Raw genomic sequence first — 27,171 nt, 5'->3', positions numbered from 1 at the left:
CCTCCTTTCCTCCAAATGTGCTTTATTTGACAAACAATTGGGATGTGGATGTGGTGGGAGGAAGCTTGACAAAAGAGAAAAGTTGAGGAGTGAAAAGCCTTCTGGGGGGGAAAGGGGGAAGAATGTGATGTCCCACACTATGTGGGATTCCATCTTTTGCCTTCTCAGAATAGAGTAAGTCGCCAGTCTTTTGTCCGCCTTTGATCTCTTAGCTTAGGGATTTGGCACCTGACAAACCATCTCTATCGAAAAGAAATCCTGCAGAGTGAAAGCTTAAAAGAGAAAGAAAAATACATTGAGAATTTAGACAATGGCTGAGTAAAAAAATAAATAAAATAAAACAATAAAAATGTGTTTTTGGTTTTGAGAGCTGACAGGGTGACCTCTTTTGTCAGGCTTAAAAAATAAAATAAAATACATGATTGTTGTTGAGCGCTGGTATTTTCACTTGCATATGGGTTTGCCACGTTGGCCCGGACAGTAATAAATCCATCGGCTCTTAAGGGAGATTCTGCTCTTAGGCCACATTTTCTTAGACCACCCACTGCTGCGGTTCTCTTTCCTCACATACGCTCCCTCTCCTAATAGGAAGCAACTTCCCCAGCTTTACTTAGACATCAACCTCTCTCATCCTTCCTCTGAAAAACTTTCTGCAGGGCAGACACTGCTGTAAACAAACCCACATATGTTGACTTCACATCTTTTAACATATTTTAAAATATCCAGGATTTAAAAACCACAGAAAGTGATGCCAAGCCATGACTGATGGCAACCAGATTTGGACAGTGGGGAAAATATTCTCAAATAGCCAGTGGGGGCTCAAGGATCAGCTTAATAATTGAAGAGCAAAAAAAAAACCTAATCAACCGTGCACAGTTTGAGGTATCCTGCCCTAAAACTGTGTCCTTAAGAGGCTCAGACCTGAAGGCTGTGAAGCATGCGGCTCAATTAACTCTCTCTACAGCTTTTTGCTGAGGGGCGCCATCTCAAACAGCTGGGTGACCCGACTCTCAACTCAAGACACTTTTCTGGTCAGCGCACATGTACAAACTCTGAAAGAAGCTATGGCTTTTGTCATCTGAAGCGGACACAACCCCTGAAACAACCCGCAAATCCAAAGCGCCGTTACAACTAATTCTAGTGTTGGAGCCTGAACGTTAAGATCGGTAGATAACACAAAGCACCTCCTGACTAATCTCTCCTCTTTGACGCAACTGTGATAAAAAGAAATATAGGCTTCACGCACCCCTGCAGGCCACAATCAAAGAGGCCCTTAGCTTAGCGTTAGCAGGGATTTACTCCTGATGAACCGAGTGGGATTGGGCAAAGAATGGCTCAGCAGGTATCGGCTAGCAGATCACCATTCTACACTAATCCAGTAGCTGAAGAGGAGACGCAGCCCAATAGAGACTTTATTGCGCCTTCAGTGAGGGATTTCTCAGTATTTTATTGGGTTAGAAGACTTCCTTTGCTATTTGTGTCTATTAGGATGTCAGTTGGTTGGTGTAATGTGTTAAAAGTCTATTGCATGAAAATAGAATAGCACCATTTCCAGGGAAGGGAGTACCAAGTTGACAAGTGACTGTTCGTAGTAGTACTTGACAAAGTTGACGGGACCAGCTACACGTGTGTAGCTTTTTGATTTCATTACTTCTGCAATTGTCGTTGTCAGCTGGATTTAGCACAAGGTGGTGTTGATAGAGCGCTGGAGCATGGGCTGAAGAGGAACTTATTTGACTTTGGTGCAGATCCCGATGTAGATTTAGGGCAGTGGTGGCTCAGTCAGTAAGTAAGTACTTGGCTTTCTGACCACAGGATCACGAGTGAAATCTCACTGTGGGTGAAAAGAAATTACAATTAGGTATTGGAGAGATGCTAGTCAACAAACCACCCCAAGACAGATGTAGAACACTCACTGAGCAATTGACCAAAATCGAAACCAGTAATCTTCTCTCAATATCTTCCGTTGCACATGGCAGCCTCCTGGATCGACGGGTTATTTGGTCCAATCGCTGTTGTGACCGTCTGTGCTGCACCTTTTAGAGAATTGTTCCTTTGTCCGCCTGCTCTAGTGCAGCACTCGGGGTGAAATATAAGATCAGTGGACTCCCCCAGCCATTATACAAACTGAAAGACGATGGAGAAACTGCTTGAAAGTAGAAACCCCCAATCAAAATGTCACAGAAGAGAAAGGGGAGTACTGTCGCCAAAAGGAGTGTTAGGTTGACTCGCCATTTCAGATGGAGGTGTGTGTGCATGTGCGCTTGTGTTACCATCCACTGCATAATGTCAAGCCCAATGTCATAGCAACTGTTGCGTCACAGATCACCTTGAATCTCTGTTTAAAAAATGTCACCCCCACTTTGCTCTTTTTCTCACTTAACAATTGGTTCACATTCTTGTGAGCGAACTGTAGTAAATACAGCGGTAAAACTGCAGCCTACTGTTGATCACGTCTAACCATAACAATTCTGCTCTTTCTATTTCAGCCTGTAAGATCGGTTACTACCGTGCACTGGCGACTGATGGCGCCTGTTCCAAGTGTCCACTCCATAGCTACTCTGTCAGGGAGGGCTCCACATCCTGCGCTTGCGACAAGGGATATTTCCGCTCTGAAACAGATCCGGCATCCATGCCCTGCACCCGTAAGTACATACTGCATCGAGTTCAAAGTTTTGTGTTAAAGCCTGCAATATGTCGACATAAAGCCATAAAACAAGTGCAGTGGCTATAAAGCTACGCACACAAATGCTGCTTTTGCCAAAGTAATAAATTGCTAGCCAGTCACACATATTTCTACACACTGAATCCTGGCGTTGGCTGTTTTTGAAGATGTATTTTGATTTCAGGTTGTACTTAGTGATCAGTCACAGTACTCGACATCCCAACTGGGTACAAACTGATACATTCCAGATTCGTTTTTCCACAGACATTGCAAAACAGGAGATGAGCGTGAGAGAGAAAGACAAATAGAGAGCAAAGTCAAATAAATCCCTTTTTGTCCCTCTCTTGGTCTCCATTTTTCTTGATCCAGCAGCATGAGTCAGTTATTCTATTATTCCTTGCCAAACTCACAATGATTGGTGAAAAAAATACCACTGAGAATTATGCATTCTCCTGATGCTCCTTTCTTTTGAGACTTCATTCCCCCTCTGAGTCATGCTACTTAGAGTTCATATTGGTCGAAATGTACACTAAGAAAAAAGTATCAACCCTCAAAACAAAAGGGCCCTTTCCCTTGCTGCACAGGAAATAACAGCAATTTTGCTTCCATGTGACAGATGTTTATGTCTGACTGAGTATGTGTCATAAAGCAATTTCTACCAACCAAAACATCTGTTAACTTGCTTTGCTCATAGCTGGCTCACCATTAAGCCCGAATGACCTGTCAAGTTCCTGTGGATTCATCAGTCAGCTCAACGGTTTATTGGATCAGACAAGAGGCAGATTCCTAGACTCTCTGAGTTGAAACAAATCCAAATGGTTAAATGATTCCCTTGGAGTTTGATGAATGTGCAATCAAACGCCACTTGATTTGGGAAATGTTTTTTTTTACAATGAATAAGTGTTGATAATGTTTGTAATAGCCTGATTTTCAGTTTTTAATGGCTCAATTAATTATTTGAATCACAGACCAGGGTGACCAGATGTCCTGTTTTGACTGGGGCAGTCCCGTTTTCGAGCCTTGAGTCCCACCCCCCGGTGGATCTCGCCAATTTCATTGTTTTGCCTCAATATTACGCAGGTCACTTCCCGGTGTCCCGTTTTTGTTATGTTTACGTCAGGCACACAGTTGTCATAGCGATTCATACGATAAACCCATCATAAGAGAATTTGACTGCTAAATTCTTTCCCATTTACTTGGATGTGATTTTATATATATATATATATATATATATATATATATACACACACACATATATATAATCCCAAGTCCTCCAAAGCCAATTATGTGGCCTCACTTACATGAAGTTGCTGGCTGACATCGTCCCCATTGTCCTGTTAGTCAGTGTGGCATTCAAGTGTGGCTGCTGGAAGCAACAGCTGCCATAGCTCATTACTTGGCTGCTTTTATTGGACCGTGCATCGCAATCTTCTGCGTTCCAAACTGCAACCGACCTTTGGCCCCCGCTTCGTCAGCCGCTGAACATTTGATCTTTGAACTATCCATCCACCGTTTGTCGTCTGCTCTTTTCCTTCTGCATTTTGTTTTTGCTTTTCAGCCTGATGGGTAATTACAGCTGTCACTCACACTCCCCTCGACATCCTACAATTTGGTGTCTTCCTTTCAACACCCACTCAAAAATATTTTAAGTATTTTTTTTCTTTCTAGTGTTCAAACGAGGGTGGGGGAATCATTGGACTAAGGGTCTATCAACACAAAATTATAACAAAATAGATTGATGGTTTTTATTCGGCCTTTGAATTAGTATTTTGCTGCTAGTTTTAAACTTTTTTTGAAGCATTTTAGTCCTGGGCAGAATTTTACTTTGTGTTTTTGCTTTTAATGGCAGACGTTTTTTGACATCCATGGGAAACATAACCAGACAGTAATGTTTCATTTTTATGTCTTTTATCTCTCCAAAAACAAGATCAGGTTACTTTAACAAATTCTTATACTAGGTAGAGGATATCTCTCAAGTGATATGTGCAGGTTAGCCAGGACAGACCACATAATGTTCTTGGGGAGAGTAGCTCGTGGTTGCAATGCTTATATATCCAGTACACACATACATGAAACTACACATACACTCAGCACAGAGCAGTAATGAAGGCCATGGACAGACACCCATGGGAGTTGCCTTCTGGTTACAAGGAGGGGGTGTTCTACAATTTGGGGTTTCTTTTGGCCCTTGATGTGTTTCTCAGATTTTTCCCAGTTTTCTTAGTGGTGGTTTGGCTAAAGAGGAATGAGGATGGAATGGGGACGCCCCAAGGGGGGCATTGAATATATCCCAGATGGATTGCAGGAGTGGCGTTTGATGCTCAGGCCAATTTTGCCTGCCCTCCACCTTGGACCTGCACAACACTCAGCTAACAAATGCTGATAGGAAGAGACAGGAGGGAAAAAGGTAGACAATGAAGAGAGGTGGTTGCATGTGAAGGAAGACGTTTAAGAGTAAAAATGAGAAAGACAGATGAAGCCTGGGCTGACAGAGAAGAAAGAACTAATGCTTGGAGCAAATTGCTTGCCCATAAACGGATGACAAGGTGGGGAGGTAGAAGCTTTAACTTCAACTTTATTTTGGACTAACTTTTGGATGTGTGACCATGTATTTGAAGGTTGCCTAGATTTTCATCTACAATCCCATTTCCCTGTCCACACACCCCCTTGGGATTAATTACAAAATGTCAGTCACAGCCAACAGCTCCCCCACTCTCCATTACTCCCATTGGTGCATTCTGGGAGAGCGACAGGTGTGGCTAAAGTTGGTTGAAATAGCATTTAGAAGCATTGACGTGTGAAGCAAGAAACCCTACACATCTGTCCACTTGAAAAGTTACACAGTTATAATGCTCAGTTTAGACTACAGTAGTATTAAACCAAAATATATTCTTTGGTAGAGTGCTTAAAAAACAGATGGATAGTGAAATAAATACAACACTGTCAAGTATAGAAGTGGACATTTTAGTTGAGACGAACAAGCTGACAAGAGCTCTATTTTAATCACAGTTGGGTGTAGGGCTGGGTAACTAACTACTCTAATTTACCTTAATCGATTCAATTTCGATTCACAAGAGTTCAGTTCGATCCAATTTAAACTTTTTCCCCGATTCAATTAACTTCAATTCAGTCCGATATTGATTCATTATGGAATAGCAATTCTTAAATATCAAGGACATAATTAAATTTCCCCAAACATTAAATTCCAAATAAATTATTGTGGATACAGTAACTGGTTAAATTATTTAGTTTATTGATTAACACGTGTTATAATCTGTAACACAAACATTGACATCAGCAATAGAATCTTTGTCATTGTAACATGTGCATTGAAAATTGAAGTGCCAAAACCAGCCAGTGCAAAAAACATTCAAGTCCTATAAAACTATAAAAGACATATTTAAAATATGAACCCAACTAAAAATAAACACATAGTGCCAAGAAAAAACACACATCTTGCAGTAGCACAATCCCCTCTTTTCCTGAGCAACAAATGTTACCTTGCAGAATTATTTAATGTCATTATTATTGCTGTGGGATAAAACGCTGTTTCTGAATCTGTTTGTCTGAGTTCTGATTTATCTGAACCGTCTGCTTGATGGCAGCAGCTCAAACAGAAAATGACCAGGGTGGGAGATGTCCTTCAAAATGTTTTTGGTTTTTGTGCAGCACCCGGATCTGAGATGAAAATATTTTCATAATTCTAATTCATCCATCCATCCATTTTCTTAACCGCTTGTTCCCCACAAGGGTCGTGGGGGTGCTGGAGCCTATTCCAGCTGGCTTCTGGCAGTAGGCGGGGTACACCCTGAACTGGTTGCCAGCCAATCGCAGAATTCTAATTCAATAATCGTAAATATAAATTAAAATATTCCGAATTGCCTTAAAGTGCAATAAGTCAGGTCTTTCATAAATGGAAGAAAATACTTTAAATTCCTGTGAACAGTAAATTTCAAGAAAACAGTCAGATGATACACAAAAATGACCTTTAAAATTCTATTTTCTTATGAATTTATGGGAAAAGGAGATTAAAATAATCAATTAATGATTTTATGAATCGGTATCAGGCTTGAAAAGGAAAATCGATTTGATATTGATTGTTCAATCTTTTTTTAAAGTCAAGCCTAAGTCTAAGTCTAAACCCAGCCCTAGTTTGGTGTAGGTGCCTTAATTTAGAAACATCATCTATAAGTCCAACAAATTAAAAGTGGGTGAGGAAGAGTAAATATGAGGGATGTGTGAGGAGGGCAGTGCTTTATTATAATTTTAAAATTAGATTTGCTAATATTTTGTTGTTGTTATTGTTGCCAAAAGGCTCATAATAAAACCATGTACTCAGTGGTTCTTTTTTTTTTTTTTTTTTTAAACCGCATTCACTCACGCTATTCATTTCTATGCCTCTGCTCGGGCACATTCTAATCATGCTAATCAAATTCCAAATCCTTACTTCTCAGCATAACTCTCCGTTCTACATTTATACAACTTTTCAAAGTTTCATGTGCAAATACATGCCCATCCTGTTGACATACTTTTCCAAATGCACTCTGTGTAAATCTTCAATCGCTTTAATTTAGCAATTTGTGCACATACACCTCCTCGATGCATTTATAGTCTCGCCTTGTCTGTGTCTCAGTCACATCTTTCAGTCATTGTGCTACTCTAAAAATAACACTGATAATTAATTTCCTTTGCAAAATGATTAGTCTGCCAACTGACTAGATTTCATATTTCAACGTGCATCGATCCCCCCCAGCGCGCTCGCCAGCGCTTCATTAGTCAGAGGGAGATGGAGAGAGGGCAGGGAGAGTTAAGTCAATTACTGAATCTTATGTTTGAAAGCAACACGCAAAAAAACACATTCATGAAAGCAGAGCTGACATGTAAATTGAAATTGATGATGTGGGAAGTTTGTGTCACATCTGCATTGCCGCTTGCATTTAAAAGCACAGTTTGTAGACCCAAGATCAAAGCAGTTGTGGTGATGGTGGGGTGGGGAGCTTGAGAACAAGATCCAACACAAACATGGTCTGCAGTTATTGTTGGCAGCCAAGAAGGCAGTCTGTTAGATACGGACTGGCATATCGCTGTCTGCCACTTATTCGACACATGAAAAAAAAAAAAAAAAAATCATTTGGATGATTGGATTACAGTTAAATTGCACAGGCGAAACTGGAACTGCCAATGTTTTGATAGACAGGACATTAAAAAGGAATCCAAGAAGCTCAGCTCTTGATTTTAAGGACAAGCCAATCTAACTTCTAATATACATTCACCCGCGATATTAAGTACATCTGTATGTTATGTGTGCGTGTCAACTGTGATTTACACTGTGATTAAAGTTTGCAATTTCAGTTTACCGTACTGAAGGTAATCACCTTCAACCAAAAATCTTGGTTATGCGAAATAGCCGAAACACCTGTTGGTATGATACCGTAAAACGGTACAACCACAATGAAAAATATTTCTCTCACATAGGGTTACCATGTTTTTATTTTTAAAAAAAAGAAGACATTTGGTCCGACCTCAAGTACCATCCGCCGCCGGTCCGGGGCCTGGTCGCGGGGGCAGCAGCTCTAGCAGGGAAACCCAGACTTCCCTCTCCCCAGACACTTCAACCAGCTCCCCCGGCAGGATCCCAAGTCATTCCCAGGCCAGCCGAGAGACTTAGTCACTCCAGCATGTCCTGGGTTGTCCCCGGGGCTTCCTGCCGGTGGGACATGCCCGGAACACCTCTCCAGGAGGCGTCCATGAGGCATCCGAAGCAGACACCCGAGCCACCTCAACTGGCTCCTCTCCACGCAGAGGAGTAGCGGCTCGACCCTGAGTCCCTCCTGGATGACAGGGAGCTTCTCACCCTATTTCTAAGGGAGACCCCAGACACCTTGCGGAGGAAACTCGTTTTGGCCGCTTGTATCCGGATCTTGTTCTTTCGGTCACGACCCACAGCTCGTGACCATAGGTGAGGGTCGGAAAGTAGATCGACTGGTAAATCTAGAGTTTCGCCTTTCGACTCAGTTCCTTCTTCAACATAATGGACCGATACAGAGTCCGCATCACTGCAGACACCGCACTGATTCCCCTGTCGATCTCCCGCTCCCTCCCACTCCCACTCGTAAACAAGACCATAAGATACTTGAAGTTCTCCACTTGAGGCAGGAGGGCACCCCAACCTTTTCCTTTTTTTTTTTTTTTTTTTTTTTTTTTTTTTTTTTTTTTTTTTTTTTTTTAGAGAGCTCAGAATTGTTCATTCGGTAGTCTTACCGATTCAACGTCTTGTCATCTTTGCTCTTTTTTTTTTTTTTTTTTTTTTTGTATGTGTGCGTGCGTTTGCGTGCGTTTGCGTGCGTGCGTTTGCGTGCGTTTGCGTGCGTGCGTGTGCGTGCGTGCAAATACGTATAAATTTATACTCATTCATTCACCTAAAACCTTATAAATATCCCATTACCCTTCGCCTTAACCAGGTACTTCAGAATCTTGCCAGAGTCGTGAGATTTAAATGGTCAGGAGACCAGAGAAAAGGTCAGAAAAAAAAAGAAATAAAGAGAAAAGAAAGGTAAATCAAAGTAACATCCAGCACCGACCAAACACTTCCTGCCTTCCCCATGATTACAAAATCAAAGTCTTACGCCAACCCCGGAAGCCTCTAAATTCCAGCAAATTTAGCGAGATCTCAAGAGCCCAGAGGAAAAACTAAAGAGAGGAAGGAGGGAAGGATCGATAAGGCAGAGTGAGATCAATAGAAGCCAGTACATCCAATCCATCAAAGTGAAGTCCAGCACCAACAAGACCACTCCTGCGTGGTTACAAAACCGGAGTCCTATGCCAACCCCAGAAACCTCATACTTCTAATAAATTAAGATCTCAAGTGACCAGAGGAAAAACTAAAGAGAGGAAGGAGGGAAGGATAGATAAAGCAAAGTGAGAACCACAGACACCAGCACCAACTGATTCAAGGGGCTGTGGGAGGGAGAGGGTACTTCTGTTGAGTTTCAGTAGATGCTGGTGCGACGGATCTGGCATGCATAAGGACCACCACCAAAGAAAGAAGCCGTCAACCGCGGTCCAGCAAAGCGAGCACCCCCCCCCCCCCCCCCCCGGAATCCCCAGGCCGCGGCAGCACCAAGGCCACCCCCAAGCCACCCGAGCGGACACCGGTCGGCGAGCCGACCCAGACACCCGGAACACCCCCGCCCCAGCCCCGGCCCACACCCCCGAGCCCAAGGCCGCAGAACGAGGCCCAGCGGGCCCCCACAGCGCCCCACCGGTCCCCAGCCCCCATCCCCCCACGACCCCCCCGCACCTCACCCAAACCCGCCATCCACCACGACCCAGGCCCCACCACCCCCGACCCCCAAACCCCCGAACACACCCCGACCCCCAGCACCCAACCCCCCACCCACCCATACCTCCACCCCCCCCCAAACAAGCCGCCCCCCCCCGACGGCCGCCACCCCCCCCCGCGAACCCGGCCCCCCACGAGAACCCCCCATCCCCCCCCGGAAACCGGCACCGGGCAGCAGCGCAGAGAGGGAAGATGTGCCCACCCCACCTCCAGCCGCGCGAGATTTGCACAGCGGCGGGAGGGGGGAAGCAGAGGAGGAAGCACCAGGGGAGAAGGCGGAACACCAGAACACCGAGCCCGGTGGGGAGAGGCCCCGGTCGTCACGCCAGAGTACTAGTGACACCTAACCCTGTTACTGAGTCCGCCAGCTCGCCGACTGGCGAGCTCTACCCTTACACCGTGAATGTGGCCCCACCCAGTGTATATACAAGTGTGTGCGTGTGGTGCATTAAAATTGGGAGCAGGTGAGTCGGAGCAGAGGGAAAAAATTTCCCCTACTCCGACACACCCGTATCCCCCCCAAAAAAATGAATATGTATATGTGTGGTGCATTAAAAAAGGGAATGGAGGGACAAAGTGGTGGGGCAGGGACACAAATGGGGGGGACCACAGCGCTGCCAGGCACTGCAGTCCATCCCCTCTGATGGCTCCCCGCCCCAACTCACCCCTCCCCTTGGACGTGAGGTGCATTAAAATTGGAGGGGAGTTGAAGGGTGAAGACGGTGTTTCCACCCTTCCCCACCCCACCAAGAAATGTGTTGTGTGCCCTATGTGTATATTTACAAAGTGTATAGTGCAAGCTAGTGAAGTGAGTAAGAGGAGCGACCAGCGGGGCCTCACCCAACCCGGCGGGTGTAGGTGGCACGCCCGCCCCCCAGCACCCCCACCCCCTGCCGCCCCCCACCTCATCCACCCGGCACCACAATGGGCGGACAGCCAGCGCAGCAGGGCTACCGGACAGCCCACCGGCCACCGGAGCCCGCCCGGGGCGCCAGGAGTTATACCGGAGTGGGGCAGGCCCCAAACCCTCGCCCGGCCCCCGGAGCCCGACGCCCGGGCCGGGGAGGGAGCCCCAGGCCCAGGGAGAGGGAGGGGGAGGGGCCGCAGGGCAGACAGTGAAGGGGTGGCGGGGGGGAGGGGGAAGCGGGGAGAAGACGACAAGAAGGCGAAAGGGCGGCTGCAGGGCAGGAGGCGGGGGGGGAGAGGAGGAGGGAGGGCGACAAGGGAAAAGGGACCGGGAGGCAGAGGAGGATGGGCGGGAGGAGGCGAGGAGGGAGAGGCGACGGGGGGGAAGAAGGGGGAGGGGAGAGGGAACCACGGGGCACACCGGAGGCCCACCCACCCCGAACCGCGCCGCCGGGCACGGAGCAGCGGACCGCGCCGGGACGGCACCGCCCCGGGCACCAGGGGAAGCACCCCAACACCGCACCCCACAGGGGGCCCAGGGAGCGGCCAAGACGCAATCGCCACCGAGCAGACAACGGGGGGGGGGGGGGCAGAACCACCCCCGCCCGACCACAGGGGACGGCGTCAAGAAAATTGACTAATTAGCATGCAGTAACACCAAGTGTTGATGCTTAGTGCCCACTAGAAATAGATCTTAAGGAGTTATTGAGTATAGTGTCGTATAGTGTGGTATGCTCGAGCCCACTAGCAGCAACTAGGTTCCTGACTATATAAAAATAAAAACAATCAGATACAAAATACCAAATACAGGAGCAGCGAAAACAGAAGTTGTAACGATGTGGTGGCTCTCGTTAACAGGCAGAATCTTGGCAGGATTAAGTTGCCAAATTGAGATTAAAATATTCTATGTATATAGACCATATTTGTTTAAATCTTGATACTTGATTTTTATTTAAGGCAGAGATTTTTTCCATTGAGATATAATTTATTAGTAAGTTTAACCAGTGGTCGATATTTAGAGATTGTTTATTTTTCCAATTGACAAGGATTATTTTTTTAGCAATAGTAAGGGCTATAAATATAGATTGAGATTGTTTACATGGTAGCTCAGTTATTGTTAAGTCACCTAGTAAACACAATCTTGGAGATAAAGGAAGCCTACAGTTTAATATATCAGCGAGCTTTCCCAAGATTTTAGTCCAGAAATGCAGCACTGGAGTACATGACCATAAAGCATGAAGATAAGTATCGGCAGTGTTTTGTGAGCACTGGAGACAAATGTCGGAGTCAGAGAGTCCCATTTTTTTCATCATATATTGTGTAATATATGTTCTATGAAGTATCTTATATTGGATAAGTTGCAAATTTGTCTGTTTGGTCATTTTAAATACATTTTCACAGATTTGGGTCCAAAAGTCTGGTTCCGGAACTATAGACAAGTCTTTTTCCCATTTTAAAGTCGGTAAATACGTTTTATTTGTGTATAAAAATAACTTATATATTTTTGATATTTTCTTTATTGTTGTTGGAGAAAGCTTTATAATATCTTTAGCTAAGACAGGCAGTTGGAGCGTATCCTGAAGTGTTGGGATTTGTTTCTTAACCATATTTTTAACTTGCAGATAATGTAAGAAATTTCCCTTTTTTATTTCATATTTCTGGACCAAGTTTGTATACGATATAAACTTATTATCTGAGAAAAGATGATGAAGGTGTGTAATTCCTTTCTGCTCCCATAGGCTTAAATGGAACGACTGATTATTAAGTTGAAAGTCGGGGTTATGCCAAATGGGAGAGCACCCCAACCTTTTCCGACTGAGGACCATGGTCTCGGATTTGGAGGTGCTGATCTTCATCCCAAACGCTACACACTCGGCTGTGAACCGCTCTAGTGAGAGTTGGAGATCACGGCTTGATGAAGCCAACAGAACCGCATCGTCTGCAAAAAGCAGAGATGATTGAAATCTTGTCCACTCTTCTCTGATTGGTTCTTTCCACTGTCTGTCTGGTTTGCCCCACCTTAAGAATGTGCTTCATTGTGACTGTGCCCAGACTCACTAGCTTATGCTACACACGTAGTACGTATCGCTGTACGAGTAGTGCGACACACGGGAGGGCAGAGTGCACAGTGATGTTCACAATGCACTTCACCTCTCATTTGTCACACGAATCGTTAGTCAGATTCAACACATGCTATTTGGTCCCGTGAACACAATGAAAATCGGACATTTTCAAGAATACAGAGTCCTCGAGTTACGATGTACTCGACCTATGACGTTTCGACTTCACGACACCCGTGCATCGTCCGTAGCACCTTCTTTTTCATTGACATTTCCAATAGTAACCACGCCATTTTAAAGTTATTCAAAGTTGTGTTGTTGTTACCTCCAGCATCCACCAAGCAGGTTGACTCACCGTCATGCACGTCACATTTCCGTGTTTAAATTTATAAGCTCCACTTTGCCATCCATCAGCAATATATGTCTGTCCGGAAATACGAAATATTGGTTCCGGCAACTTCCAGGTGCAGCAAATGTGGGTTTTTTTAATTATTGTACAAAGTATTTTGACGTAAATTTCAACTTTAGCGGTGAAATACGATTTACACGGAAGTTGGGCTACGTCGCCAGCATAGGAACGGAACTCGTTTGTAACTCGAGGACCCCCTGTATATAAAAACCCTCCGATTGCCCAGACACGTGTAAAAGACAACATTTGGTCATCCTACTCTAATGGAGTCAATCACCTAATAGTACCTTTATTTGTCGAAGCGAAATTTGTAATCTAGATCATAGTGTGTAGCTGTACCCAATGTTTATGCACCTTTATCACAAATTAGCAAACTAATTTATTTCAAAATAGGTTTTCCCCAGCTGAAAGAATGAACAATTTGTTGTAAATATACACTATAAGCTTTCAAGAATAATGTCTTCTCTACTACAATAGTGACCACAGGAACATTTTGGTGTAACTCGCTACCTGCTTTGCATTTTCTGGCAGCCCCACAATGTTTGTCCTAACCACCAACTTTTTCATTAATCTCTGTAGGGCCTCCGACAGCACCTCTCCACCTCATCTCCAATGTGAACGAGACTTCTGTCAACCTCGAGTGGAGCGCGCCAAGGAGCTCCGGAGGACGCCAGGATCTGACCTACAATGTAGTGTGTAAACGCTGCGGGCCCGATGGGCGACGTTGTCAACCTTGCGGCAACGCCATCCACTTTAGCCCCCAGCAGCTCAGTCTGAAGGGAACCAGAGTGTCCATCAACGAACTGCAGGCCCACACTAACTACACTTTCGAGGTGTGGGCGGTAAACGGCGTCTCGCCACAGAGCCCCGGGCCGGAACAGGCAGTGTCTGTGACCGTCACCACCAACCAGGCCGGTAAGCTAATCAGACATGGTTTGATTGAGTTTGTGGGAGGAAAATGTCATTAAATAGCCTGAGGGCAGTGTTCAGGTCGGTAGTATCTGTCGTATCTGTATCTGCGAGCTTGAAATGCACCAATGTCAGTAATGACCAAACTTTAAAAAAAACAAGAAAATACATTTGTTTGAACACATTTTACACATTAATGATCAATTCTGCCCTACTATATTTCCACAACATGTGAGAACTGCCTGCTGAGGTGAAATTGCATTGACTTGTGTGCACCTGAAGGAGATTGGTCAATTTGTAGCATGCACCATATGTGATCGTTCTGGCTTCTTGGGGTTATAATCTCCATGACAAAACATGATTATTAAAGATGAGAATAATTTGGGTGACAGCTGGATGATGGATTCCTTTCGGTGTGAAATTATTTTCTGCAATATTCCACTTTGAGTTTTGCATAATTATGCATGTGAAGCCCCAGATTGTGCAAATGGCACTGTGCTATATTTAAACCTGGAGCTAATTCATTAGATGAGTTGTGTTGATCCACGAAAGGCGTCCTTACAAATGCTTCCAGAGAATTGTTTGTGTATATATATATATATATATATATATATATATATATATATATATATATATATATATATATATATTAGGGGTGTGAATTGCCTAGTACCTGACGATTCGATTCGTATCACGATTCACAGGTCACGATTCGATTCGATACCGATTAATCCCGATACGAATTTATAAGTCGATTGTTGCGATTTTTTTTCATTCAAATTTAGAAAATACTAATCAGTAAGCTTGTAGAGTGTAAGATTTATATGAAAATGTATTATTTATTTAACTGAAATTTCAGTCTTATAGAGGTTGTAATCTGTTTCATGTTTGAACAGCATTAAAATAAAATATTAAGGCTTAATGTTCCGTTCATATAACATTCTTCCATGCTCAAGGTGTGAATCCTAAAAAAAATCAAAAAAAAAAAATCGTTTCTGCCGATTATTGAATCGATTCGAGAATCGCGCGATGTAGTATCGCGATATATCGCCGAATCGATTTTTTTTAACACCCCTAATATATGTATATATATATATATATATATAATATGTCCATCAATGCAACATCTCCTTTTGAGCTCAAGAGCAGCCCGGAGGTGCATTCAGAACCACCGCTGGTTTTGTCATTTAGCCATTATGTAACTGGTTGTTGTGCAAATGGATTTTACGACCGTAGTCCTTTCTCGTCATCCCTCCCCTGCTCTGCACCACTTAAAGCTGATCATTACTTTGGTCTCGTTTACTATTCTGCTCTTGGGTGGCAAGCTAAGTGCCCTTTTTGTGTCACTTTTTATCACTAATTTCCATCCCTGGGAAAAGTGAATGTCTTGGATGCAGTTTGGACTGGCAATTTGAGGACACAGTGGCTTGATTTATCAGCTGGGGTCAGGAAAATAGAGATGAATGGCTGTGCTGCCTGTGGTAGAGCTGAGAGAACTGCCAGACAGCCCTGTGTACGGGATGTAATGGAGTGTATCTTAGAGTCAAGGCTGAGATTTTGCAATAGTTTCGACAGGGTGGTGCACAATTGCGTAAAGCAATCCAAAATCACACATGTCATTGGACTGGACAAGTGTTGTAGTTCTCGAGATCGGTCTTGGTCGAGATTCAAAGGCATTTTTACTCAGTCTTGTCTTGGTGTCGGACAGGTTGGACTCTGGATTTTTAATCAAGACCGGTCGAGACCAGGCCGATATTACTATGATCAGTGAGAAATGCAGAATGCAGGTGCCTTCCCTGTTTGGACTGGAGTGCCAACGTCCGTGTTCATTTGTATTACTTCAGAAACAACACAGCAGAATTTGTTTTTCTTACTGGTCATTTTTTTTTCTTTGGGTGCTGGAGGGGTGCTGGGTGATTTTTCTTTGCTATGTACAGTCTTGGTCTTTTCTTGGTCTATTCTAAAGTCATGAACTTGTTTCCGTCTGGATACTGTCTAGTCTCGATAATGACTATACATTTACATGCAGTCAATATAAGGATTAAGGTAAAAAAAATTATTCTCTGAAACATTTAGGATAATCCGTTTACAAAGTACATGGTTGAGCTGGCAGTGTTACTACCGTCCGTATACATGGTCACAATTGGGGAACCCGATCAAAACGCAACAAGTAGACGTCATTACACAAATACTGTAGATGTCATTTTCGCTTTTAACTTTCTACCATAAAAAAAAAGACATTACAATCATGTCACTCACCATGTTAAATACAGTAGTTGGTTTCCTCTTCGCTCCAAAAGTATGTTTTTTTGCTGTGTCGTCATGTTGGCTTATCTCTGCTTGAGTATTTCATGTGGGCTGTGCGCCAGAAGCATAGAATTATATGCGTATAGACACACACTGTGGCTGTGGAGACATAAATTAATGTGAGAATGCCGTAAAGAAATCAATGTATTCAAGTGAAGCACATGTAGAGAGTGGGACGGTGCTGCATATACAAGTCATTCTAGTCCTCCAAAGGCCAAGATTCTTTGTGAATATAGCATGTGCACAACACAAAACAATTAATGCCCCGTTCAATCGAGGTATTGCGAATGTGTTTATATGACCAATCCATTCAGGTTTAGAAAAGGAGTACCCAGGAGTCTAAGTCAGGTTTTTAAAAACCTGAATAAGAGCATATTGCCATATTGCATATTGATTGCTTTAAGACTGCAAGGGAAGCTCAACTTCTCCTAAATACCCTCCCCTTGAAAAAAAGTAAATAAGTAAAATATGCACTGCTGTGTACAATTTATGCACTATAATACCATCATCTTCTGTTCAGTATCCGCTACTTCCGCGACACTTTCATTTATGTATTTTTTTTTTAAACAGTCGCTGCTTCGTAGACTGGGTTTTTCCACTGCGCAAAACTCGACTGTCATTGGATAAATGCTGGGCTTTTTCCCGCCCATCGGACACTCAGCGTTTCTGGGGGTTTATGGAACCCAGACATTTGGCTACTGTGTGAGGATTGGGTCAAAAAAGAGAGAGAGATTCCCATCATTTGAATGACCAGCTGCCGCCACTGGTTTACATGGCCTTTCAAAACCTCAATTGTAAACATAAGCTCAATGTCTTGGTCTCCGTTTATGTGATTGTGACTACAACACTAGACTGAAGCACACAGAGTGACATCCTTGTGTGATTTACGTTGGCTCATCTGCGACCTCCAGTTTTTATGTTACAGACGTTGCCTTTGGCATGTCACTGATGCACGTTTCCCAACTGTTCCATAGGATTATAGTTACAACAAGGCATTTGTCGTTTGAAGCATGTATCTGTACGGATGTGAAAAGTGAGATATAGACTGTTTATACATTTAAGAGACCATCAGCATTTGCCCCTCAAACAATGTTGCCTGTGTCCATGTCTCTTTCAGTATGTGTGTGTGCCTTGGGGTGAGCCTGTGTGTGTGTGTTAAAGAGGATATCTCCAGAATGATTGGATTTCTTTCTGCTAATGCTCACTAGAGGCTTTGGAATCTCTGGTTTCAGCCTCTGGTAATACAGCTCGTCATCTGCGGCTGTCCCTTTCCCCGTGCTGCCTCCCTTCATCCAGACACGGTGGATTACTCATTTATTATGATAGATTTATTAGGATTTCTAACTGCTGTGGAAAAGACGGCCCAGCCTCCGCTGCCTCCCCATTAAAGTTCAAATTTCAGTCACAAAGGAAGAGGTGAGGTGGGGGTGTAGCTTGGAATGAAGAACACTCATGGGTTTCTGAATATGAGTTTTTTTGCCAAAGCAAAATTAACACATTATCACTGTTGATTGCATGTGCACGAGTCTAGAACTACACGTGTGTGTGGGGGTGTGTGGGTGTGTGTGTGTGTGGGGGTGTGTGTGGGGGGGGGGGTGTTCTTGTACATAATACATAGTGAGGACCAAAATACGTCTTTATCCAACAGAATGAGGACATTTTTGTGAAGTGAGGACATTTTGGCCGGTCCTCACTTTGCAAGACCTCGTTTTGAAGGTCAAGACTTGGTTTTAGAGTTTAGGTTTGAATTGGGTTATGGTTGGGGTTAGGGTAAGGGTTAGGTTTAGGCAATCATTTTTGATGGTTGCGGTTAGGGTAAGGCTCTAGGAAATTCATTATGTCAATGGATGTCCTCACAAAGATATATGTACAAGAATGGGTGTGTGTGTGTGTGTGTATGACGGAGTCAGAATCTTCGCCTTGACGTGAACAAATCCAGTGGCATAAATCAGGGAGTGTAACCCCATCACCCAGACTGCAAGAGAAGCAAAAGGTTGAGGGAGGGATTGGTGTTGGGGGGTGCACACTTTGAACTGACCCCTAGCTGTAAAAGGAAGTGTTTTCCCCCTTTATGGGATCAAACACTTTTTGTGTGTGCGTCTACTTGACCAAGACAGAAAAACATCTAAAATGGAGGTGTTTATGTCTCGATAATAAATTCTTGGCAACCTTAGGTGACAAAAAGTGAATTAGAGCATGAGAAAGCACGTGTGCGTGGGGGCCTTGTCTGTCAGCGAACGTGTGTAAGTTTCCATCTCACTGGCAAAACGGACATGTGCAAATGTGTTTGGGGAGATGGAAGCACTCGTTACATGGGGTGGGAAAGGATCTTGTAAGCAGAAGCCACTTTCTTGACACTGTGAAATACAGCTCCCTCCTCGGCTTTTTTTCCCCCTTGGTGACAGCAAAACTGAGGGACTCCAATCTCGCAGCTGCGATTCAATCTGGCAGCCACATGTGCACCCCAGCATCTCTCTCTTTTTTTTTTTTTTTTTTAATGTCAAACTGTAATCGACCGCATATTTGTGCAACAGCTTGCGCAGACCACATACAGTGTGCTCCATGCTGCATAAACAGTGAAAGATTAACATGGTTGCAAAATAAAACCCTCAATAAAATGTTTTCTGCGGCGATATTTCATGACAAAAGCAAACCTAATTATAATATCACATGTACTATATCATTTTATGTGTCGAAAGCTGTCAATGTGGAGTAAACATTTTTGACTGGCAAACAAATTTCCAATAGTTTGCATTCAAACTTATTTGCATATATGTATTTGAAAAGGGACAATGCACATTTTAATTAACAAGTTCGGTATTGGCAGTCCCTTGTGCAGATGTAAGTCAGCCTAAAATGAGAGTCATTAAAATCACACATGAATTTGCAACAACATACAATAATATAACAAAAATACACTTCCTGTACAGGTGATAGCGCTAACATTCTCCAGTTTAGGTGCCTAATAGCAGAAGCTAGACTGTCCAAAAGTTGTTCTAAACTAAACTGCAAATACTTTTGAACATACTTGAAGGCTAAATGCTCGAAACTTTTCATTTCACATTGTCATCATTTCACATGATGCCACGGGGTATTTATTTCAGCATGCGCTAGGGCTGCTCGATTATGGAAAAAATAATGTGATTATTTTGGCAATACCAGTAATTGAAATTACGATTATTTAAACGATTATTTTTTGGAACAAAACAAGAAAATGTCTAAGCATTTTAAAATATCAAGACCAATTAAAAAAAAAATAGAAACACTACAATTATGAAAGTTTCTTTTGGACCAAACAGAATTTACAATAATGTGTATTTAATAATATATTTTTTTATTTATGTTGGCAAACACTTGAAGTCGGAGTGCAGTGTGTGCATTGTGCAGTAGGATGATCATTTATGTATTTTTTTTGGTACAAAACAAGGAAATGTTTAAATGTAAAAAACAAAAAAAATATTAAGACAACATTTTTTAAAACAATCTAATTAAATATATATATATATATATATTATTTTAGAATTTAAAAAGGTGCAAATGTATAAATTCAAACAACTCAAAAAATTTGTATTAATAATTTTTTTTACGATTATTCTGATTTTGTGATTGTGAAGTGTAATAATTGAAATTATAAATGAATTTTGATTAATTGCACAGCCGTAGCATGCGCATACCCTGTGGCATTATAGGAACAATGCTATGTTTTTAGCAGTTAGCTGGTTTCAACGTACTTGCAAATATGTTCAAAGTAGTTGTAAGCTAAATGCTAAAAACATTCACTGTCTCCCATAATACTATTTGCACATGTCCAAGTTAAAAAAACAAAAAACAAAAAAACAAAAACAAAAAAAAAGAAAAACTTTTTTGTTTTATTTTTTAGCATTTGGCCTACATGATACCAATACATTCAAAAATTAAGTAAACATTGTTTATTCATAATTTATTATGTCTACAGTACATGATGTTCGTTCTGCGTTTTTCCCATCATGCCACAGGGTATTGGAAAACAATGCTATGCTTTTAGCATTTAGCCTCCAAATACTTTTAAACGTTTTGCAAATACATTCAAACATATTTGTTAATACATTTGACCGAGTTTGCCAGTAAAACTCCACTTCAATGCCACACTTCCATACAGCGTCATTCCCAAATTGTTGCTCTCAAGTCAAGTGGAGGCATGTTTGGGTTACATGGTTGAGAAAGATTTCAAATTTAGCTGGTTTATTTTGATATATTAATTGGCTTTTTCTTCAATATGGCATAAAGCACAGCTTTTGTGAATTACTTGTAACCTTGCAGTCTCATGTTACATTTATTTTTTATTTAACCTTTATTTAACCAGGATAGTCCCGTTGAGATTAAGAACCTCTTTTTCAAGGGAGTCCTGGCCAAGAGGCAGCAAAACAGTTTTCATTACAGTTACAAATAAAAGTTTCACTTACAATCACATAAAAATTATATAAAACAGTTACAAATCAATGAGGCCGTCTCAAGTGTTCTTAATCTGGATCTAAAATCGTTCAATGAAACAAGTTCCGTTAGTTTCCAGTCCTTTTGCAACATGTTCCATGCAGAAGGGGCAGAGAAAACAAAAGCCTTTTTCCCCAGCTCAGTGCGGGCAAATGGAACAGAGAGCAACAAAAGATCATTGGAACGCAAACCATAAGAATCAACACTTTTCAATGTGATTAAATTACAAATATAAGAGGGCAGCAGTCCAAGCATAGCCTTGTAAATAAAAATGTACCAGTGAGTCAACCTCCTGGTGGACAAAGGAGGCCATCCCACTCGAGAATACAGTTCACAGTGATGGGTCAAGGCTCTACAATTTGTAACAAACCTCAAAGCAGCATGATATACAGAGTCAATCTTACTCAAACACTGAGCTGAAGCATTCATATACAACACATCCCCATAATCTAAAACAGATAAAAAAGTTGCAGTGACAAGACGCTTTTTGACCTCAAAAGAAAAACAACATTTATTCCGAAATAAGAAACCCAGTTTTAGTTTTAGTTTCTTCACGAGGTTCTCAACATGGGGTTTAAAAGTCAAAGTGTCGTCAAGCAAAATACCAAGATACCTATATGTATGAACCACCTCTATTTCATTTCCCTCCAGAGTGGACACTTTGGGGGGAAATTGTGGGCTTTTCCTGGAATTTGAAAACAACATCAGTTTAGTTTTGTCCGCATTAAGGACTAGTTTTAGTTGCAGAAGTGTGTGCTGCACAACATTAAAAGCTTTCTGCAACGAAGCAACAGCAGCAGCTGAGCATGAGCCAAAGGAGTAAATTATTGTGTCATCAGCATAAAAATGCATATTGGCGTCCAACACGCTTTGTCCCAGATCATTAATGTACATAATGAACAGGAGGGGTCCGAGCACAGAGCCCTGCGGCACCCCTTTGTGAACGCTCATGTACGGAATTCTCAGAAGGGACCACTCAAAAGTCCACTCATCTTCATCCTCACATTAGTTGAAGGAGAAATAAAAATGCAACAAGAGAAGCAGAACACAATTCAATTGCAATATCTGTCATCTTTGGAGAAAAGATGGATGTGTGGATTACCTGAGTGGAATGAAGGTCAGTGAACCCTCTTGGTTTTGTTCTTCCGTAGCTGGAGTGTCCTCGCTCAGTCCCACGGGGGCTTCAAATTGGCTCTCCCAGGCTGGGTAAGATTGATCGAGGGATACAAATGGCCGCGGTCTAATTGTTTAACAGAGATGCAACACATTAGGCCAACACAACCTTGGGTTAATCCATTTACCAAGCGCTGTCTGCAACCCCAAACCTCTTCATCTCCATCTCAGCTCGCAGCAGTCCCACTGAAAATGCCCCCTCCTGCTTTTGCGTCGCCCGCCTGAAATCCAATCCACGGCTGGTGCTTAAATTCCAGGCCTGTTTGAACTCAATCCGCAGCTAAAAGCAGGGTTTTGTTCGCATACGCTTAAATACTCGGTTCCCTGGAGCCCCTAGTCAAAGTGAAGAGAATGTATATAATGTCATAGATAATCCAATCGTGATCGGTGGATGATAAGCACCTCATTAATCATTCCACTGTAATGTTTTAAAAGACAGCTTGTCTGAAATTAGGAATTAGCGTCACTGAAAAGCACAGATCCAAAAAAGTATGAGGTCTAATAAAATTCAGCATAGGCACAGAAGAGGATTGCAAAGCTGGTGTGGTTAGAAGTGTAAAAATGTGTTTTAAGTTCTCACAGAAATCTTTTTAATTCCCTTCTAGTTTATTGGCGACTTTTTTGAAATAATGTCAATGAGAAGTAATTTTCTCCAGCACAGTTTCTTTTCCTTTGTACCACTGAGTACTGTAGGTATGCTGAATGTAAAAAAAAAAAAAAAAATGTTTCTGTCATATAAAAAAATGAGACCATGATAAATCATTTAAAAAAAAATTAACGTGACCTATAACTTGTACAGTTGAATTGAAAAAAAAGTGTTGTTAATGTTGTTTTAAGGATGTCCACATGTGTAATCAGTGATGACATGTGTGATTACTAATCACTAGGGGTGTTAAAAAAAAATCGATTCGGCGATATATCGCGATACTACATCGCGCGATTCTCGAATCGATTCAATAATCGGCAGAATCGATTTTTTTTTGATTTTTTTTTTTTAGGATTCACACCTTGAGCATGGAAGAATGTTATATGAACAGAACATTAAGCCTTAATATTTTATTTTAATGCTGTTCAAACATGAAACAGATTACAACCTCTATAAGACTGAAATTTCAGATAAATAAATAATACTTTTTCATATAAATCTTACACTCTACAAGCTTACTGATTAGTATTTTCTAAATTTGAATGAAAAAAAATCGCAACAATCGACTTATAAATTCGTATCGGGATTAATCGGTATCGAATCGAATCGTGACCTGTGAATCGTGATACGAATCGTCAGGTACTAGGCAATTCACACCCCTACTAGTCACATTATCGTAGTGTATTTTCATTTACAATGTTCAATATCACTTTTTTTTCTGACCTATACCAGTACGAGTACTCAACTCTTGAGTAGTCACGGATACCGATACCAAGTAATGATACCACGAGTACTTTTGATACATGATTTATCTTGATTGATTTTTTTTTAAATATCATAAAAAGCATCTGGCCTTCAAACAGGGATGTATAGAGCTTTTATTTCCACTGTAGGACCCAGTTTTAATGTCTCCCTGCAGATTGAAGTTTGATGTGTGCATGGATGACATACTGAAGGGTGGCTTCAAGAGTGAGCCATTATCTGTGCTTTAACCTTCACGTGTTAAAGGCGCCTGAATGCAGATAGCTCTGTTGCTTGAATTATGGCCTTATTATCAGCTGCTGCAGAAATGGCTCAGGATAAGATCGCTGCGTGGTGCTTTAATGAAAACCAATTGATTTGCTCTCTTGAAGACAAAAAAAAAAGAAGACAAAAGCCTCGAGCTAATTTTTGTGCTTTTCCGGGGCATACTTTGTAGCATCACAGGGTTTCCCAAGGTGACCTGCAGATATGCAGAAAATCAAGGTTGTTATTACTTTGCCACCTCGCCCGGGTGAGCGTCACCTAAGGGAACACTGGATCAGTTGTTATGCATTCCAACCTTCAGCGCTGCAATATATTATATTTTTAATCAAGCTATGTGGTTGTACAGCATTACTTTTTCAATAAAAGCCAAACCCAAACACAAGCGAATGCCTTGTGGTGTCAAGGATAAAAGAGCAGAAGATTTAAGAGGGCAACAGAAAACAGACTTATTGTCTCCAAGGCTGCAGCATGAAAGACAAGTTGAAAACAGCAGGCTTAAATTGCTTTTTCTCTTGTATAGCTCCCTCCCCGGTAACATCTGTCCAAGCGAAGAACATCACAAGACACACCATCTCGCTGGTGTGGCAACCTCCTCAACGAGCCAATGGGGTGATTCTTGAGTACGAGGTCAAGTACTACGAAAAGGTAAGTGGTTGAAGCATTGGCAAATTGCCCAGTATTGTTTTTTAGTTGTTTTTCTGGTCTTATTACACTTTTTTTCTCCTGTAGGACCAAAATGAAAAGAGCTACAGGATCATAAAAACCTCATCCAGGAACGCCGACATCAAGGGTCTCACTCCCCTCACTTCTTATGTGTTCCATGTGCGTGCGCGCACAGCGGCCGGCTATGGTGAATGCAGCGGCCCCTTTGAGTTTATGACAAACTCCGGTGAGTTGAGACACATATTATATGTGCTCTTTTCCATGGTGGAACCCAATTTTGCAAAATACTGCTATGAGAGCATCTTTTACAAGTGACTTTTTCCGAGGGCCATTTATCAAAATAACTGTTGTGTGTAAAAGATAAATGATATCAGTACTGCAGCACCTGACTTGCAACTTAAGGAGTCGCCATTATTCACCGTGCAATGAGTCTCAGTGGGGATACCAGTAAAGGTTGAACTATTATGAATGTTTTAACCCAAATGCTGTTGGACACTGTGTTTTTGATTTTTCTTCAGCAGGCTTAAATGTGATCATGTTAAAGCCTTTGAAACTCAAAGCCACTAGCATCCAAACTACGGCCCGGGGGCCATTTGCAGCCTGCCATCCATTTTCCGTGGGCCATTACATTTGCTAAAAATGACATTTGACATGGCCCACAAGGAAGGAAGTGTGGCGAAAAAAATGAATTGTAGAGCTTTACTAGATATGCAAAGATACAAATAAATTTGAACAATTATTTATGACAAAATAACACAATCTCTCTTCAAAACATTCTGATGAATAAAGATAATTCAACTTCAGAAGCAAAAATCTTTTCTTCCACTTCATCCTTTGAGTCACGGTCCGATTCATTTCACATGATTGATCCTCAGTAGGGGTACATCGATCACAATTTTCTGGCTGATCTGACCTGCCAATACCATATATTTTTTTTTTCCAATAACAAGCTACATACACCTTCAATGTTCCAATCTTCTTTTATTATCAAAAACTGTGAAACAAGACTAACAGGTTATTTTAACAGCACACGAAGTAGTTCTCTCAAATAAACATGAAAAGGTCAACTCAGTAGAAGAGGACTTTTTCAGACCTCTGAGGAGGGTGATGACTCTTTCACCCAAAATTATGAAACTGGAATCGATCCCCATCCCGGCTGATCGAATGGTGCACTGCTAATACACAAGTAATTGTTTTAAAATGTTTAGTTTACTAGCTTGCTCTTGTTTTGATTTTGAATGTGGAGATGGGATTTAATGGATCTAATCTCGTGGTGACGGTGTCATTGGCCACTCCAAAATCTTGAAAAATCATAAAAAATAAAAAAAAGTAAATGTGAAAAAGTATGTGTACGTTGTGTACACACATATATATATATATATATATATATATATATATATATATATATATATATATATATATATATATATATATATATATATATATATATACATATATATATATATATACATATATATATAAATATATACACACACACACACATAAATGAGAATTTTAACATCCTTCCTTTTTTTTTCCTGCACGTGGCCCTCAAAAAAAGAAAAGAAAGAAAAGGTGTATGCACCCTGCTTAGATGCACCACTCTCAGATGAAAGACAATTTCAGGTCCCCAAATTTTGTACGACAGCAACTACTGCTGTTTTTGGCGGTGAAATGGGTCGAGACATGTCAGTTATAGCAATTCTCCAACTGACGGAAAGCAAAATGGGAAAAACTGAAAGCCATGTTATATATTATGAGTGCATGGTTAGAGAACTGATCCGAGGGACCAGGTGTCTCTTTTGTGATGCAGATCCAAACAGCGGCGCATGATAATGACACGGTCAAGCGCACAACCTAATGGGCTGTCATTGTCTTTCAATGAGTGCCAACAGCAGTAGACTTTATGGCGGAATCGTAAAACAAAGTGATGTGTGTGTGGGTGCGGGGTGCGCGCGTTTGGGAGATATCCAGAAGGTGCATGAGGGGTCAAAATATATTGCTGTTGTTTACTAATTATTTCATTCTTGCGTTTAGTGCCAGCTCCTATAATCGGTGATGGAACAAACTCTACAGTGTTGCTGGTGTCTGTGGTCGGCAGCGTGGTGCTCCTCCTCCTCCTCATCAGCGCTTTTGTCATCAGCCGAAGGTGGGCTTCATCCCTCTGGCTCTTTTGTTCTCTGTCATTTCGTGTCTCCTCCGTGATGAGCGATGTCTCGCTTAGCACCAAGGAAAAGTAGCTGTCAGAAAGCCGAGCGGGAAAGCTATTGCGCCACACTCACACGTGATGAGTGATGACTCCCCGCACCGGAGACGTGATTGACAGCTACGACAGCCGAAGAGATGCAATCAGCGACCCCTCGATCCCCATCCTTTGCATCCATCCACACTTCTTATCCTCTTTCCTCCGCTTATCCCGTAGCGACCACAATCTCGGCCGCCGGTTATTGTCCCCTGCTGTGCTTTGCTTACTGGCGTGGAGACAATGAGAGAAAGGGAAACGCTTTAAGAAAATGCGGAAGGTGGATAGTATTGTATAATGAGAGCAAGAAATGAAAGGTAGCAGGCAAAATTGAGACCAAGCCGACCGAGAGG

General features: G+C 42.1%; 1 protein-coding gene across 1 annotated transcript in view; it reads left to right on the top strand.

Moving 5' to 3' along the window:
- Nucleotides 1-27,171, top strand: part of epha4l (eph receptor A4, like) — a 63,464-nt gene that overhangs the window by 20,762 nt on the left and 15,531 nt on the right. Inside the window, exons 4-8 of the mRNA XM_077542040.1 lie at nucleotides 2,490-2,645; nucleotides 13,962-14,297; nucleotides 24,434-24,558; nucleotides 24,643-24,802; nucleotides 26,614-26,725. Of these exons, the coding sequence (XP_077398166.1) occupies nucleotides 2,490-2,645; nucleotides 13,962-14,297; nucleotides 24,434-24,558; nucleotides 24,643-24,802; nucleotides 26,614-26,725 (889 nt within the window). The remainder of the gene's footprint in view (nucleotides 1-2,489; nucleotides 2,646-13,961; nucleotides 14,298-24,433; nucleotides 24,559-24,642; nucleotides 24,803-26,613; nucleotides 26,726-27,171) is intronic.

The sequence above is a fragment of the Festucalex cinctus genome, chromosome 13 (genome assembly GCF_051991245.1).
Source record: "Festucalex cinctus isolate MCC-2025b chromosome 13, RoL_Fcin_1.0, whole genome shotgun sequence".
NCBI classification, from domain to species: Eukaryota; Metazoa; Chordata; class Actinopteri; order Syngnathiformes; family Syngnathidae; genus Festucalex; species Festucalex cinctus.
Note: the sequence above shows the minus strand (reverse complement) of the source record. Positions and strands in the feature narration are given on the sequence as shown.